We start from the raw sequence: 13,937 nt of genomic DNA, 5'->3' as shown, positions 1-13,937 counted from the left end.
GGATTTTCTCAAATTTGAGAAATTCTTCAACTGAGTTGCAAGAATACAATGACTCCATTTTATACGATTGTAGGACTGAAGTGTTATTTTTCATCCTTTGTAAAATATCTATTCTCACAAAAAATACAAATATTGTGATAAACATCATAGCCAAGATAACGCAAAGTCTTAATCTGAGTATAATTACTAAGAATTTTAGTCCAAATGGGGCCTCTTTACTTCGGATTCATTTCTGAGGAGTCCACGGGAAAAAATAATTTTTAAGTTCTGATGCATCTCACCCACCACCAATCATCCATCTTACTTGATCTGAGTACCGTAAAAGCTTATTAATGGTCATTGGTCATCATAACATAATAAGCATTCAGTTTTTTATACTTAATTTGTATAGTTACATTAGTTCGTTGTTTATTTTGTAGTTACCCTTGTTATTTTAATCATGATAAGTAATGTATGTATGTAGTGCAGGGAACACAAAACTCGTTCGTATGGGGTATCAATTATCGTTTGTAGAGTATTCAAGTTAAAGTGCCTCCTGTATAGTTTTAATGTTGCTATTTGTAAGGGACTAAAATATTTTTATTTCGTTCTTGTTGTCTTTAGCACCTTTAAGGTAAGAAGCAAAAATTCTCTGATGATGCATTTTTCTGAAATAAAGAGAATCAGGCTTGTTATATTCATGTATCTCAACCGGAGTTATTATTTTTTGCGTGCTTTGAAAGGGTTAGGTAATATAATACACACTGCTATGGGAGAAATGTTGTAAGATGTTTCTTGAACCCTTCACAACAACAAATATACAACTTATTTCATGCAAGTACTGAAAAAGAATATCAAAATAGACGAAGGTGACATTCTTTTTTTAAAAAATTCTTTCTACGGAGGATTTATGATCTGGTCATTAATTAGACAGATATACATTTTCAGATACGATACATACAACTAAAGAACAGAACAACAACGTGTTTGCTTGTCCTCATTCGGGCCCACTGTCTTGTTCTGCCTCTTTGAATCTTCCTTCATCATTCTCTGCTTATCCTCAAACATTCTGTTTTCCTCTTCATTATTCACATGTTCCTCCTTTAAATTCCTCTCCTTATCAATCTTTCTTTGCTCCTGCTCCAACCTCCTCGTTTCTTCCTCTTTCCTCTTCTGCTTCTCCTCCAACCTTTTGTCTTCCTCCTCCTTTGCACTTCGCTCTTCTTCTAGCATCTTCTGTACTTCATTTTCTCTACTTCTCTCCTCGCTCATTTTCATATCTTCATTTCCTTTCACGTCCTGCAGTTTTATATTTTCTTTTTCCACCTTCTGCTGTTCATCAAGCACCCTTTTTTCCTCCACGTCCTTTTCTTGCTGCTGATCCCTGGGTTTTTCCTTTTTATTAGCGTCCCTCTTCTGTTTTTCTTCAAATTTATTACTTTCTTTCTTTTCCTTTCTTCTCTGAACCTCCTCCATCTTAACGTTTTCTTTTTCTTCACTCCTTTTCTGCGTTTTCTTTGTTTTCATCTTTCCTTCTTCCACTCGTCCTTTATGTTTCTCTTCCAATCCTTCCGTTTCTCCATCTTTCTTATTTTTATGCTCCTCCTCCAGCATTTCATTATCAGTCTCTTCTATCTCTTTCTGCTCTTGTTCTTCCATCCGTTCTTTCTCCTCCATCTTTCTTTGCGTATCTTCCAACTGTATCTTTTCTTCTATCTCTTTTCTCCACTCATCCAGTCTACCCTCTTCTTCATCGTTTTTCCTTCTCTGACCTTCGTCAAGCCTTCTTTTTTCTTTTCCTTCATTCCTATTCTGTTCCTCATGCGTTCTCTTCTGTTCTTCTTCCACCCTCCCTATCTGCTTCTCTTTGAAGCTCTCTTGTACTTCTTCCTTCACCTTTTCCTCCTCCAATTTTGTATTTTCATTCTCTTTCCTTTCCTTTGGCTTCTCTTTTGTTTCCTTCTTTTGTTTCGGCTCACTCTGTCTCTGCTTCTCTTCCAACCTCGTCTTTATTTCATCTTCACTCCTGTTCTGCTCTTCCTGTTGCCTACCCTTTTCATTTTCTTGTGTCCTTTTTTGATACTTCTTTGTTTCCCTGATTTCAGCATCTTCTCTTCTTAGAAGCTTTTCTTCAGTTCTATTTACTGGCTCTTTCGTCTTTCGCCTCTCCTCCTTCAGCCGTTCTTTCTCTGGCTCCTCTTTCGATTGCTGTTGCGTCTTTGTTTCCCTAGCCTCACCTTTCAACTCACTCCCTTGTTGTTCTTCCATCATTTTTCTTTCCTCTAGTTTTTTTATCTGTACCTCCTCCATCCATATATTTTCTCCATATTCTTTCATTTGCTTCACCTCCTCAGACATTGCCTTTTCTTTCTCTTTCCTACTTTGCTCATACACTGTACCCCCCTTTTCTTTTTTCTCCTCTTCTCTCTGCATGTCCTTCAACCTCTCTTCTCTTTTTCTCTGCCCATCATCCAATCTTCTTTTATCCTCAACATTCTCTAATTCTATAACCTGATCATTGTGATCTATGTTCTCTATCACCATGTTCTGCTCCTTTAGTGTGGTTTCTTCTTCCTCTGTCCTGCTTTGCTTATCTTCCAATCTCCTTTCTCCATCCCCCGATCCTTTTTTCTGTTGTGTTTCAAGTTTCTGATCTACTTTAAGTTTCTTCAGCGGTTGTGTGCTTGAACTGCTTTGCACTTTGTACTCGGATTTCCTTTTTATCAGTGGTTGTAGGTAGGGACTTAATTGCTCTTTTTGCTCTGTATGTACCTTCCCATGTATTTGCGAATGCTTGGATGGGCTGTTCTGTTCTACCTTAAGCTTTATCAGCGATTGCTTGTTTGGATTACTTTGTTCTTTCTCATCTTCCTTTTCATTTATCATTGGTTTCTGGTATTGGCTACCCTGCTCTTTGTACTCTATCGACTCTTTAATCAGAGGCCGAGTGCATGGGGTACTCTGCTCTTTGTACTCTGCCGACTCTTTAATCAGAGGTTGAGTGCATAGGGTACTCTGTTCTTTGTACTCTACCAAGTCTTTTATCAGAGGCTGTGTGCATGTGCTACTCTGTTCTTTGAGCTCTACATTCTCCCTAATCATTTGTGTTTTGGATGGACTTTTCTGCTGTTTGTGCCGTGCCTTAATTTTTATCAGTGGTTGTATGTATGGGCTGCTCTGATCTTCATGATCTACCATAAGTTTTACCTGAGATCGTTTGCTTGGACTGCGCTGCTTTTTCTCTTTTGTTTTTTGTTCAAGTGGTTGAAATTCATTTTGTTTAGTTTCCTCTCCTTTCAACTCGCACTGCTCTTTCTTACTTTGAGCCATAGCTCGAGTATCCATCTTTCACACTTAAAAAGAAATCATCAATGTTAAAGGTCGTTAAAAAACGTTTAGAATAATTAAAATAAATAAGTTCATATCTCACAATGTAAATTCTCATACTGTAAATGATTGCAATAGGTAGATTAGGATCTTAGTGGTTTTGACGATGTAACACAGTATTTACATCCAGACGGTGGGTTAATTTAGCTACGCCTGTGATTTTCATTCTTCTCTGAAAACCCTTCTGAGCCACATGATGTTCAAAAACGTTCTTCCCACACACGAATTAATAATTTCATCCTTAGCAACAGTGTTATAGTCACCGTTTGGGATCTCATATGTAATATTATCAGGATTATAACCCTATCTGGTTCCATTGTCTTTGAATCAGCCCATCTGTTTAAGACTCAGATTTAACATGTTGACGCTATATACGCCTAAAGTACTCAGTGCCGTCTTAAGGCATGGGCAAACTGGGCAGTTGCCCAGGACCTCACGCTTCTAAAGGCATCATGCTGCCCATATTGTTAATGAATATTAAAAGACCTTTTGGCAATTTAATTTTCTTTAAAAGTGCAGTGGGAAGCACGCTTCCCAATTTTAAAAGATAGTGACATCTAGCGGAATTCCTGTGGGTGGGTAGGGCCGGTAGGGGGCCCCAGTGCGTTGCTTTGCCCAAAGCCTACAATTTTGTTAATACGGCCCTGAAAGTACTATCATTCACCTTGTATCTTTAAGAATGAGTATAGCGTCATTACACAGGTACAGAGTGAGACGGACATCCCTGTGCTAATACTAGTATCGAGATGGTGATTATGAACTTCAAAAGAGAAACCAAAAACTAAATATTATATATAGGAATGAATTAATTCTGCCAGTATTCTATATCTAGTTGACTACAGATCTGTTTGTAGGATAGGAAACTGAAACTTGTATAACATATTACTCTCCAAAACTTTGGGTTCAGTACATGGAAGATCGTCAAGCCAAACTGAAAACTTGGTTGAACACCTGAAGGTTCTTTAACATGGCACAAAAGCTAGTGTTGACTAAACTAGCTTAGCGAGTGGCCCTCCATAACTTTAAGAAACTAAGGTAGCCGCATAACTAGGGATAGCAATACTGCTTATGCTATTTACAAGGCTCGGGAAAACAACTTGTCCTCTCGTCTTGACCGGATAAAAATTGGCTGGGCGGTGTAAAACTTTACAAAGTTCTCGTCTCTGGCCCGAGTATATGCAGATACTCACCTTGAAAAAAATCTGAGTGCATTTTCTACCCTTAATAAGCGTCTACCCTTAATAAGCGTCGAAGCTGAACATCTCTTAACATCTGGCGTGCAATAGTTATAAACAACCTTTGCCAAATTTATTTTATTCTTGTACTCTAGAACAAGACAGGAAGGAAACGACTTCATTTTCTTTTAAATCCTTCACCAAAAGTAAGCTTGATACTAATTGGGTGGCTTCATCTAGAATGGTATTGGACTTCCAACGAGCGCATACGAGCTTGAATCAATAAAAAATGTAATCCGACGGAGAATAACAGTGGAAACTGTAAAATACTCTAAATTTTTCGTGCGCATATAGCAGACCACGCTCAGCTCTGCCACTTCAATTGAATAGCCAACGTACGATTTTGATACTGCACAGTAGTCGTTATGAACAGTTCTTAGCTGGCCCGAAGGCATTACAGACATACAATATTACAAACCGATCCTATGTTTCTTTGACCGGATCAGATTTGTTGTGGGGCGGTGGTTCTTACCGGGTTTTTCTCCGAATTCTTCTTTCACCAGTTATACTGGCCACAATGTATAACCTATCTTGCGCTGAAAAAATTGCCTTAAACCCAAAACAAAAAGGTGACACCTTTCGTCTTCTCCGTGTTTTGCCGGATCCGACCACGATCAAGTGATCCCGCGCTTTTCTCAATAGGCTTGCCCGAGCACTCATCTTTGATATGCCATCAACATTTGTATGCTCTTTATTAAAAATAAATTTATTTCTCAGTGATGCCTTACACGTTATCGGTGGTAATATTCATAAAAAGTTAAACGGTATCCGACAGCACTTAAGGTGTTAGCGGATAATCACTGTGACTACTCTGAAGCTCGACTGGATAGCTCAAGTCGACTTCATAAAAGTATCCGCTATCACTGTTACTGTCGTACTTGTGAATGGTTGACAAACTAAAACCAGCCAACAAGCATGAACTGCATCACTGCCCAACCATAACATTTGTTGGGTCAAGCTACATGGTGTAACTGTTTGTGACAGCGGAGTAATATCCGTCCATGTTTGTGTTGTTGACGCGGCAGTAGCTGTGATGTGCAGGTACTGCCACGAATGCCACGCTAAATAAACAGCTGTTAATCTATTGAGTCAGTAATACCAACTCAACCTTTGTTTTGACAGCAGTGCATCTGAAGCCGTTCCCGGCGACGAAAAGCAGTGAGCAGGGTCGGTCTTGTAAACACGCATGGCTTTATCACGAAACATCTCAAAGACATCCGCGAGCAAATGAGTTTCAGTATCCCTTCATGGATTCGTAGGGATACACTCCTTTTCTAGTTATCAACTTTAACTTGTCCGGGTTAGTGGTATCATATAGACAGGTGATTGTAAAACAGTCATTAGCATGGTTACTGACTAGCTTGTCCAGGCTGAAATTAAAAAGCGAGTGAATTAACTGCAGCTGATTCAACCTAAGCATCATGTATTTGCCATATTGTTGGGGACTACGCTTATTGGCGCCTGCGATGCTGCCGCGACTCTTTGCATTGCTAAGTGGCCATCATAACCATACAGATTATGCAGCGCGACACATGTCAATTGTCACGTATATTTTGTTAGACGAACCAAAAGCATGACCGCAAATTCAGCAACGAGTGGTTGCGGTAAACTCGCAAATGTTGCTGTTAGACATAGCCATGCTCCCTGAAGAGGAGTTTCGCCGTAAACTCATGTTATTTAAGAAACAACTCAACCGAGTCCTGATTAAGTTGTTACAATGATCACTCGAGCTCCTAGTCGCGTCTGACTACTGTATAAGAAAATCCGCATGAAACTTATGCGGTAACTTGTGTTACATTTGACCGAATGTCGTTAGAACCTTCGGTTGGAGAAAAGAAATGTCATGACATTCGAAATCCGCGTAGATCATATACGGTGCTTGCATTTCTAGTTCCACCACAGTTAATTTTAGAATGATTTTACCGGGTTCTGGAGTGATAGTGCGCTGCGGCTTTTCACTCATTCAACCACAATAAAAGTTAAGTTCATCAAGCAGCCGTTGGGTGCTAATGGATGCATACAAAGTCTGCATGTAAATTTATTACCCCCGTACTTACTATGAGGGTATATTATTCGCTGTAGGTTTTTAACTGAAACGTAACGATAGACCGACTCTGTACTGTTTGACAATAACAAATCAATAATAAACTGTCTGTCTGTTTGTATTGATTGTTGAATAGTTAGCATGCTCAGATTAAGTTGCTCAAAACTTGCAGATATCACTGACTTGAAATTCTAAGTCACAAACTTAAGTTTCTCCAGGTGTTGCTTATATCTGCTCGGCTGGTCTGTGTTGTCACGTGCATTATACAGTGAAAACAGGAGTGCCCATTCAAAACATCGATTGTCAGCATTCTTTACATTAATTACTTCACGTCACGAGATCCACGATGGCGTTGAAATGTAGCTAAACCCACGGAGAGGGTTAAATGTGGAAATATGCATCTGAACTTCCACGCAAATATCTACAGTCCTTACCCTACAGTTGATTTGTATTTTCAGTGTCTCAAGAATCTTCTCAATGCCTTTGTCGATTTCATCACTAATGGGTCCTTAGGGTTTAAGTGGACCAAGATGAATCCACGGATATGCAATTTTTATCCCATCAGCCTCGTCATGGATAAGTGGCGTAATCAAATGTACACCAAGAACAATATATGTTTTAACTCCTGAGTTGCCCGTTTGCTGTAACGTCAATCTAATTACTAGACACATGTTTGAATAAGTTTTTCCGCGTCTTTACCTGATTCATATTCGATCGGAATGATTGCTCGTTAATTTTGTGAATCTCCACAGCGTTTAAGTAACTCAAATTTAAGTACTTGTATCAATTGTAAGTGCAATACGGCGAGGACGTGCTTGTTCATCAGCAACACTATGCGTTATTTCAGCCCGCTTGGCTCGTGTACGAATCTTTGTGTAATATTGCGCTGCCATTTTGATCATCTAGGCCAACTCGACCATCGACGTTTCCTCAATAATTATGAAAATTATTATTTTCTGCCAGTGTGAGTCAAACCGGCAATATTCTGTTCAGCGGTATAACATTGTAACTATCTCGGCCTTGAAGTTAAGAGGCTGGAGGGAAAAATTCAGTCGCACTACCCTATAATAAGCCAGTATGAAAGTCTAGCCATTGTGAATTACTTTTCCATGCCTTAACATGTACATATCCATACATGGTCCCGTCAAATGGCAAAGCATATATAGTCTAGGATCTCTCAAATATTTGCTAGCACTTTTACCAGCCAATAATTCGAGTAGCTTTCGTACTGGCGAGTATCGATCTAGCTGGCTCTTGTACAAGGACAAGAAATCGAGTAGCTTTCATGCTGGCGAGTATCGATCTAGCTGGCTCTTGTACAAGGACAAGAAATCGAGTAGCTTTCATGCTGGCGAGTATCGATCTAACGGGCTCTTGTACAAGGACAAGAAATCGAGTAGCTTTCATACTGGCGAGTATCGATCTAACTGGCTCTTGTACAAAGACAAGAAAGCGAGTAGCTTTCATACTGGCGAGTATCGATCTAGCTGGCTCTTGCACAAGGACAAGAAATGTATCATTTTTCTTTTAGAATCGGCACGCCTGAATTGTGCATTTCTTGATTAAATCTAGTCTTTCTTTGAGAAACGAATGGCACGCGAAGAACGGAATTGTCTACATCCTTATACAAGAGCCAGGACCATTAACACTAAAACATGACACAAATTCTGTGCGTCAATATTAAACGGTCTAAAAGCGCACTCAGCAACAATTAATCGGTCTGCAGCAATACACAAATATTGATCATTCTACACTCAAGGTCAAAGATTATGTCCGATGCATTTCCACATTCATGTCTGAAGATTGTGGCCGTGAAAATCATGTATGTATTCGCGCCGCACATGCATTTATATTTGTGAGCTTCACGGACGTGTGCGGAGTAGGATAATAATAAGAGTTTTGTTGATTATTGATCTGGATCACTGTCTTTAATCTCCCATGACTTTAGTTTATTGCAGGGGCACCTGTGTAACGTTCACGCGTGGGTATGTGCACGTGTTATGAGGGCAGCGTCATGGGGAGGGGCAGAATAGTAGAATGTTGTGACTTTGATCAGTAATGAAACTCTAAATCCTATATTATAATACTAATCAATATCCCTACTTCACTCGTGAAGTATTTCCTTATATCTGCTCAAAAAAGCGATATCCTCTATATGTTGTTTTATATAACGGATAAATACAAACTATGAAAATTTGGAATGATGTTCAAATCTGTTATTATTGCTTTTAAATTAATTTAATTCTATTACTTAGAACAACCTTATTTACTATATATCACGAAGGCAATTACATCATTAGTCCCATGTAAAAACCCGATATCAATTTTACTCTCATGTTTATCTACGTTTGCTTTGCTTTGTACTCCATATTTGTCATATACGTGACCAGAAAGGAATGAACACTGTTTATTGAACCACCATAATATAATATTACACTACTAAAAAAGTGAAAGGTATAAGACACACACACACACACACACACACACACACACATATATCTATATATCTGTGTGTGTGTGCGTGTGTGTCGAAGTAACGAGGAGGTACATGAATTCTTGAGCTCTTTTAAAATAACGAATTTCTACAGTCAGACAAATGGAAACATAATGGGGCAATAGAATTGAGTATGAAGGAGTTGAGACATGAATATGTGAATTTGTGTTGAACAAAAACGCAGAGGAAGAAAAGGACATCTCCAAAATCACAGGTTAAGACCAAAGTGGTAAAAAATATTACGATCTACAAAATGTTCTAGCAAGGTAATAAATTACTCAAACATAAGAAACTATAAGCGATAATATTCATGTGTAATATATTTAAACTACATCCCGTAAGTATTATCCCCCACCCCCCGCACTTTTTCCATTTAATACAAATGTTGCTGATAGTATGTTCAGCCCACACAATTTTAGAATTAAATATTTCATTATTTAAAAAAAATGACTCCAATATATTTGTTAAACAATGCTTGAATAAAGGCACTGTGGCTCAGTGGGTTTTGGGGCAAGGGATAGAGTGGGTTTTTGAGGCACGGGGTAGAGGTGCAGTTATTTCTGCTACATCCGTTTGGGAGTCAATAACCTTATTCCCATAGTTTCTGCTTCTTGCGTTTTTCATTTTTAAGGAAAACGTATTCTAAATTTATTCATATTGTTGATATTTCATTATTTTCATGCTTTTCACTCTTTCCATGAGACTTAAAAGCAATTTTACTCAGCGACCTAAACGAGCTTACTTTACTTCTATAAGTTGTAGTTATACTGATGCTGCAGAATTTGGAACTTAGGGCAAATACATGAGTATTTTCGTTAGAGTTACCAGACCAGAGTTTGCATCAAGACTGAATTCAATGCAATGATCTTAACTAAATTAACAAAATGTTACTGCAGGCAATTTTCTACTTGTTTCGGGCAATTTTAGGTGTATTATGTTTATCGCCACATCCATGGTTCTATCTTTGGTACATCATACTCTTTTGTTTCTTCTTTCTTCAATACAGTTTTTATAATATCACGAGTGGACATTTACACATGTGTTGGAACCAGTTTTTATCTTGCATTGATCCAAAGGTCTTGGAGAGGGGAATGTATGCAGTTTTCCATGTTCAAAAGAATATACCTAAATTTCAGAGATGCATTTCTGAGATTAGAGGAACATCCCATATAATATTTATTGCCATTCGAGGCATTCATCATTCTAGTTTTCATCCATCATCCACATTTCTTTTTTTCTTCAAATTATCCAGGTAGAGGTTTACTTTTTTTCCGGCAAAGTTTCAGATAGATTAATTAATATTTTGCAAAACATATAATTAACCCCGAATTCATGTGATATTCCACATGAATTCAAATGAGATTGAGGCTTATAATATTACCCAGGTGTTCATATAAGTCTGAGGGTTTATAATATTACCCAGGTGTTCATATAAGTCTGAGGGTTTATAATATTACCCAGGTGTTCATATAAGTCTGAGGGTTTATAATATTACCCAGGTGTTCATATAAGTCTGAGGATTTATAATATTACCCAGGTGTTCATATAAGTCTGAGGGTTTATAATATTACCCAGGTGTTCGTATAAGTCTGAGGGTTTATAATATTACGCAGGTGTTCATATAAGTATGAGGGTTTATAATATTACCCAGGTGTTCGTATAAGTCTGAGGGTTTATAATATTACCCATGTGTTCTTATAAGTCTGAGGGTTTATAATATTACCCAGATGTTCATATAAGTCTGAGGGTTTATAATATTACCCAGGTGTTCATATAAGTCTGAGGGTTGATGATATTACCAGAATGTATTAAGGACTGAGGGTCGATGATATTACCAGAAGTTAACGTAACGCCATAGTCTGTCGAATCCGAACACGTGCCAATACCTGTTGACCAATGCAATCCCTGGCAAAAGTGTGTGACACATGTAGTTTTACAGGCCCACTTTAAGTGTGTCGGATATTCCACCATAATGTCCGTCACTGATTGCCACTACATATCATACAAAAATTTAAGGTTTAAGCACCCGTCTTCGTCATTACTCTATGCATTTTGGCCATAGGACTTCACTAGCGCAAGCAGAAACTATACGTTGTAATAAATTCTAACTGCTTACAGCCGCTTTGAGTCTTCAAGGGGTTATTCACTACAGCTCCAACAACCGTAGTTACAGATATGCCGCCTTCATCGATATAAAAACGTATCCAATATTGATTCGGATGGTGTTATTCTCTTAAATCTCTTCAATATTGGAACCAAAGCAAAAATCCTCAGGATAATTGGGAATACGTGCAAGAATGTACAAAGAGCGGCTGTAGCTTACAAATACCGGTCCAAATGGTTTAAAAATCAGACAAGGACTCCGACAGGGTCGCGTCCTCTTTTGCTTTCTTTTACTTTGCGTAACAATGGCCATTTAAATTCAGTAAGGTACTTATATGGTACAAGGAGGAAAGGTATGCAATGCCTTCCTTACGGAGATGTAAGATCTGAGTGACTAAATACGCAGATAGTATAAAACAGAGACTGGAGTCAACGAAGGGTTATTTTTGTGAACTGCAAGAGTTAGTTACCTTGTGTTAATTGGGAGTGGTGGGGGGTGTTCTCATTAGTTTCCCCCTTTTCGACTGACAGAATCAAGTGCCTGTGGTTGGCACTCCAAATCTAAAAATGAACATAAAAACATCTGCCAGTCTATATAAGAAAAAACTGTTACTCCAACACTGTTGTATGGTTGCGAAGTTTGGAATCAGCTTAAAAAGATGGACCTTGTATTCAGGAAACTTCAGCATTTCATTGAGAAGAAAATTTAGGGATTCCAAAACAAATTCGCTCGGATATGCGTGAGTCTATGCTGAAGTAACGATTGGACCTCTGATGTCATTTATATAAGATGCGATATATGGGCAGTCATGTATCTAGCAATGCAAATATGCGAGGACCAACTCAAAATTCTTCAATTTTGTAGTTTTGTCTGTCAATGAATTAAAGACATTACGAATCTTATCTCGCAATTTCAGAGAAGATAAACCTGTCTTCCTTTTGATTTCATGCTGATATGGCTATATGTAAGGTTCCTTAAGTTTGCTAGGCCCAGTAGTAAGCAGCTATCCTATGCCACCACCGCACAGTGGCGGCAAATTTGAACTTTTAGATAAGAAATAAATGTCAAAATATATAAAATGGGATGCAAAGGGTCAGAGGAAACTCGGACTGACAAATTATATATGAACGTCAACTCGCGTATGTACATAATCCCTGTTTGTACACTTGTTTACAAACGAATGTTTTAGGACTATTTGTGCGTTTCCAGATATCCTCTTCATATTTGCTTCATAATTCTCTAACTGTGGATACAATTGTTTATTCACTTTACTATATAATTATTCAGGCTACATTAATTGTACACGTGCTTTATCTGTTATTTTGTTTTGCTTGTCATGTATGTATCTATAAATCTCCTTATAACGAATTAATATTTTCCTACTTATCTGAACGAGTAAATGGGAATACATACTCACATTTTGGCTTGTATATTCAACATTCACCAATTTTAAAGAAACAGCGCTAGAAAAGATTCAAGGTCGTTGCTACAAAGCGATAGACTGGTCCATTATTCTTGTTTTCGCTCACATTGGCTACGGACTAGTTCCCTGTCGTTGTGTCGTCCACAAAACCAACAATAGGTAAAATGAGACGTCATAGAAACGGTGATTACGTCATCATTATAATAGATCAGCGAAACCTCTAGAGAAACAGCTAAAACGAGGAAGCTAAAACAAACCTGTGTAGATTTTGCATTAAAATTTCTTGATCTTCTCCGTACATAAGGATTTATTCCTGGAAGAGTCACTCTTTATCCAGCATATTATCTCTTTTTTAGGGTAAATTTGTTAAAGTAATAATTAATTACTAGTTGTATGTACGTTCATTTCTGCGCAAGCAAACAGTGCCAAACTGTCTAGTGGGAAGCGGCACTAAAAGAAAATCAAAATCAAGAGTTCTTCCCGTTTTCGCTGGATTTATGGGAACTTTTAATCAGCACCGTAGACCAAATAATTTAGAAGACGACATTTTTGTTTACATCAGCACTAATAAATAATGAGGAGTCCTCCGCAGTGTGAATCTTATAAACAGCGAAATGTGTGGGTTCTTTTCAACATTTAAAATATGGCATTAAGGCGTCAAAAGACAGGACACGTACTCTGATTTATTTACCAAAATGATAGATACAGAAATTATTTTAGCTTATATATTATTTCTGCATTATACGCATAGGTAAAGCCTGGTGTAATTAATGAGTTTTGTGATTTTTCACTGGACAAAAGCAAGTATAATAGAAGATAATAAGTGTACTATGTGATCAGTATGTATGTATGTATGTATGTATGTATGTATGTATGTATGTATGTATGTATGTATATGGTTAAACGTTACATCAGTACAATCCGGGCTGGATAGAATTAGAGGTGAACCAAAACTAGAAAGCAATAAACGAAGACGAAAATCTTGTCAAAATCTCCAGCACCTTCAACCCAAGTAAATATACATCTTTTGCGAAAATAAGCACAGCAAAGACGTGTCAGAAACTCACATGGATTAAGGTCTGAACAACAAAGAAAAATACATTTTCCATACTACCCGCACTCGTTACATTGTCCAGAACCTACCAGGAATTTATTCCACAGCTGATATATATATATATATATATATATATATATATATATATATATATATATATATATATATATATATATATATATATATATATATATATATATATATATATATATATAAA

The 13,937-nt window shown here is 37.6% G+C and overlaps 1 protein-coding gene across 3 annotated transcripts; it reads right to left on the bottom strand.

The window, feature by feature from the left end:
• Nucleotides 1–668: 668 nt before the first annotated feature.
• On the bottom strand, nt 669–12,767 carry LOC149804300 (uncharacterized). Of its 3 annotated transcripts, XM_089938587.1 has the most exons (3): nt 12,661–12,700; nt 11,713–11,803; nt 669–3,332 (listed from the first exon to the last, which is right to left on the bottom strand). In XM_089938587.1, exon 3 carries the CDS (start codon nt 3,322–3,324, stop codon nt 943–945), a length of 2,382 nt encoding a protein of 793 aa, XP_089794713.1. In that variant the 5' UTR covers nt 3,325–3,332; nt 11,713–11,803; nt 12,661–12,700; the 3' UTR covers nt 669–942. The 3 variants fall into 3 exon arrangements, with proteins under 3 accessions (XP_089794713.1, XP_089794718.1, XP_089794723.1); XM_089938592.1 differs by lacking the exon at nt 11,713–11,803 and having other exon boundaries at nt 12,661–12,767; XM_089938597.1 differs by lacking the exon at nt 11,713–11,803 and having other exon boundaries at nt 12,657–12,735.
• Nucleotides 12,768–13,937: the final 1,170 nt, after the last annotated feature.

This window comes from Sinohyriopsis cumingii, chromosome 2 (assembly GCF_028554795.1).
Source record: "Sinohyriopsis cumingii isolate HCF-2022 chromosome 2, ASM2855479v2, whole genome shotgun sequence".
Classification (NCBI taxonomy): Eukaryota; Metazoa; Mollusca; class Bivalvia; order Unionida; family Unionidae; genus Sinohyriopsis; species Sinohyriopsis cumingii.
Note: the sequence above shows the minus strand (reverse complement) of the source record. Positions and strands in the feature narration are given on the sequence as shown.

Bases quoted from the DNA above. Each gene is read 5' to 3' on its own strand.
- LOC149804300 (XM_089938592.1), bottom strand. From the start codon at position 3,324: ATGGATACTCGAGCTATGGCTCAAAGTAAGAAAGAGCAGTGCGAGTTG.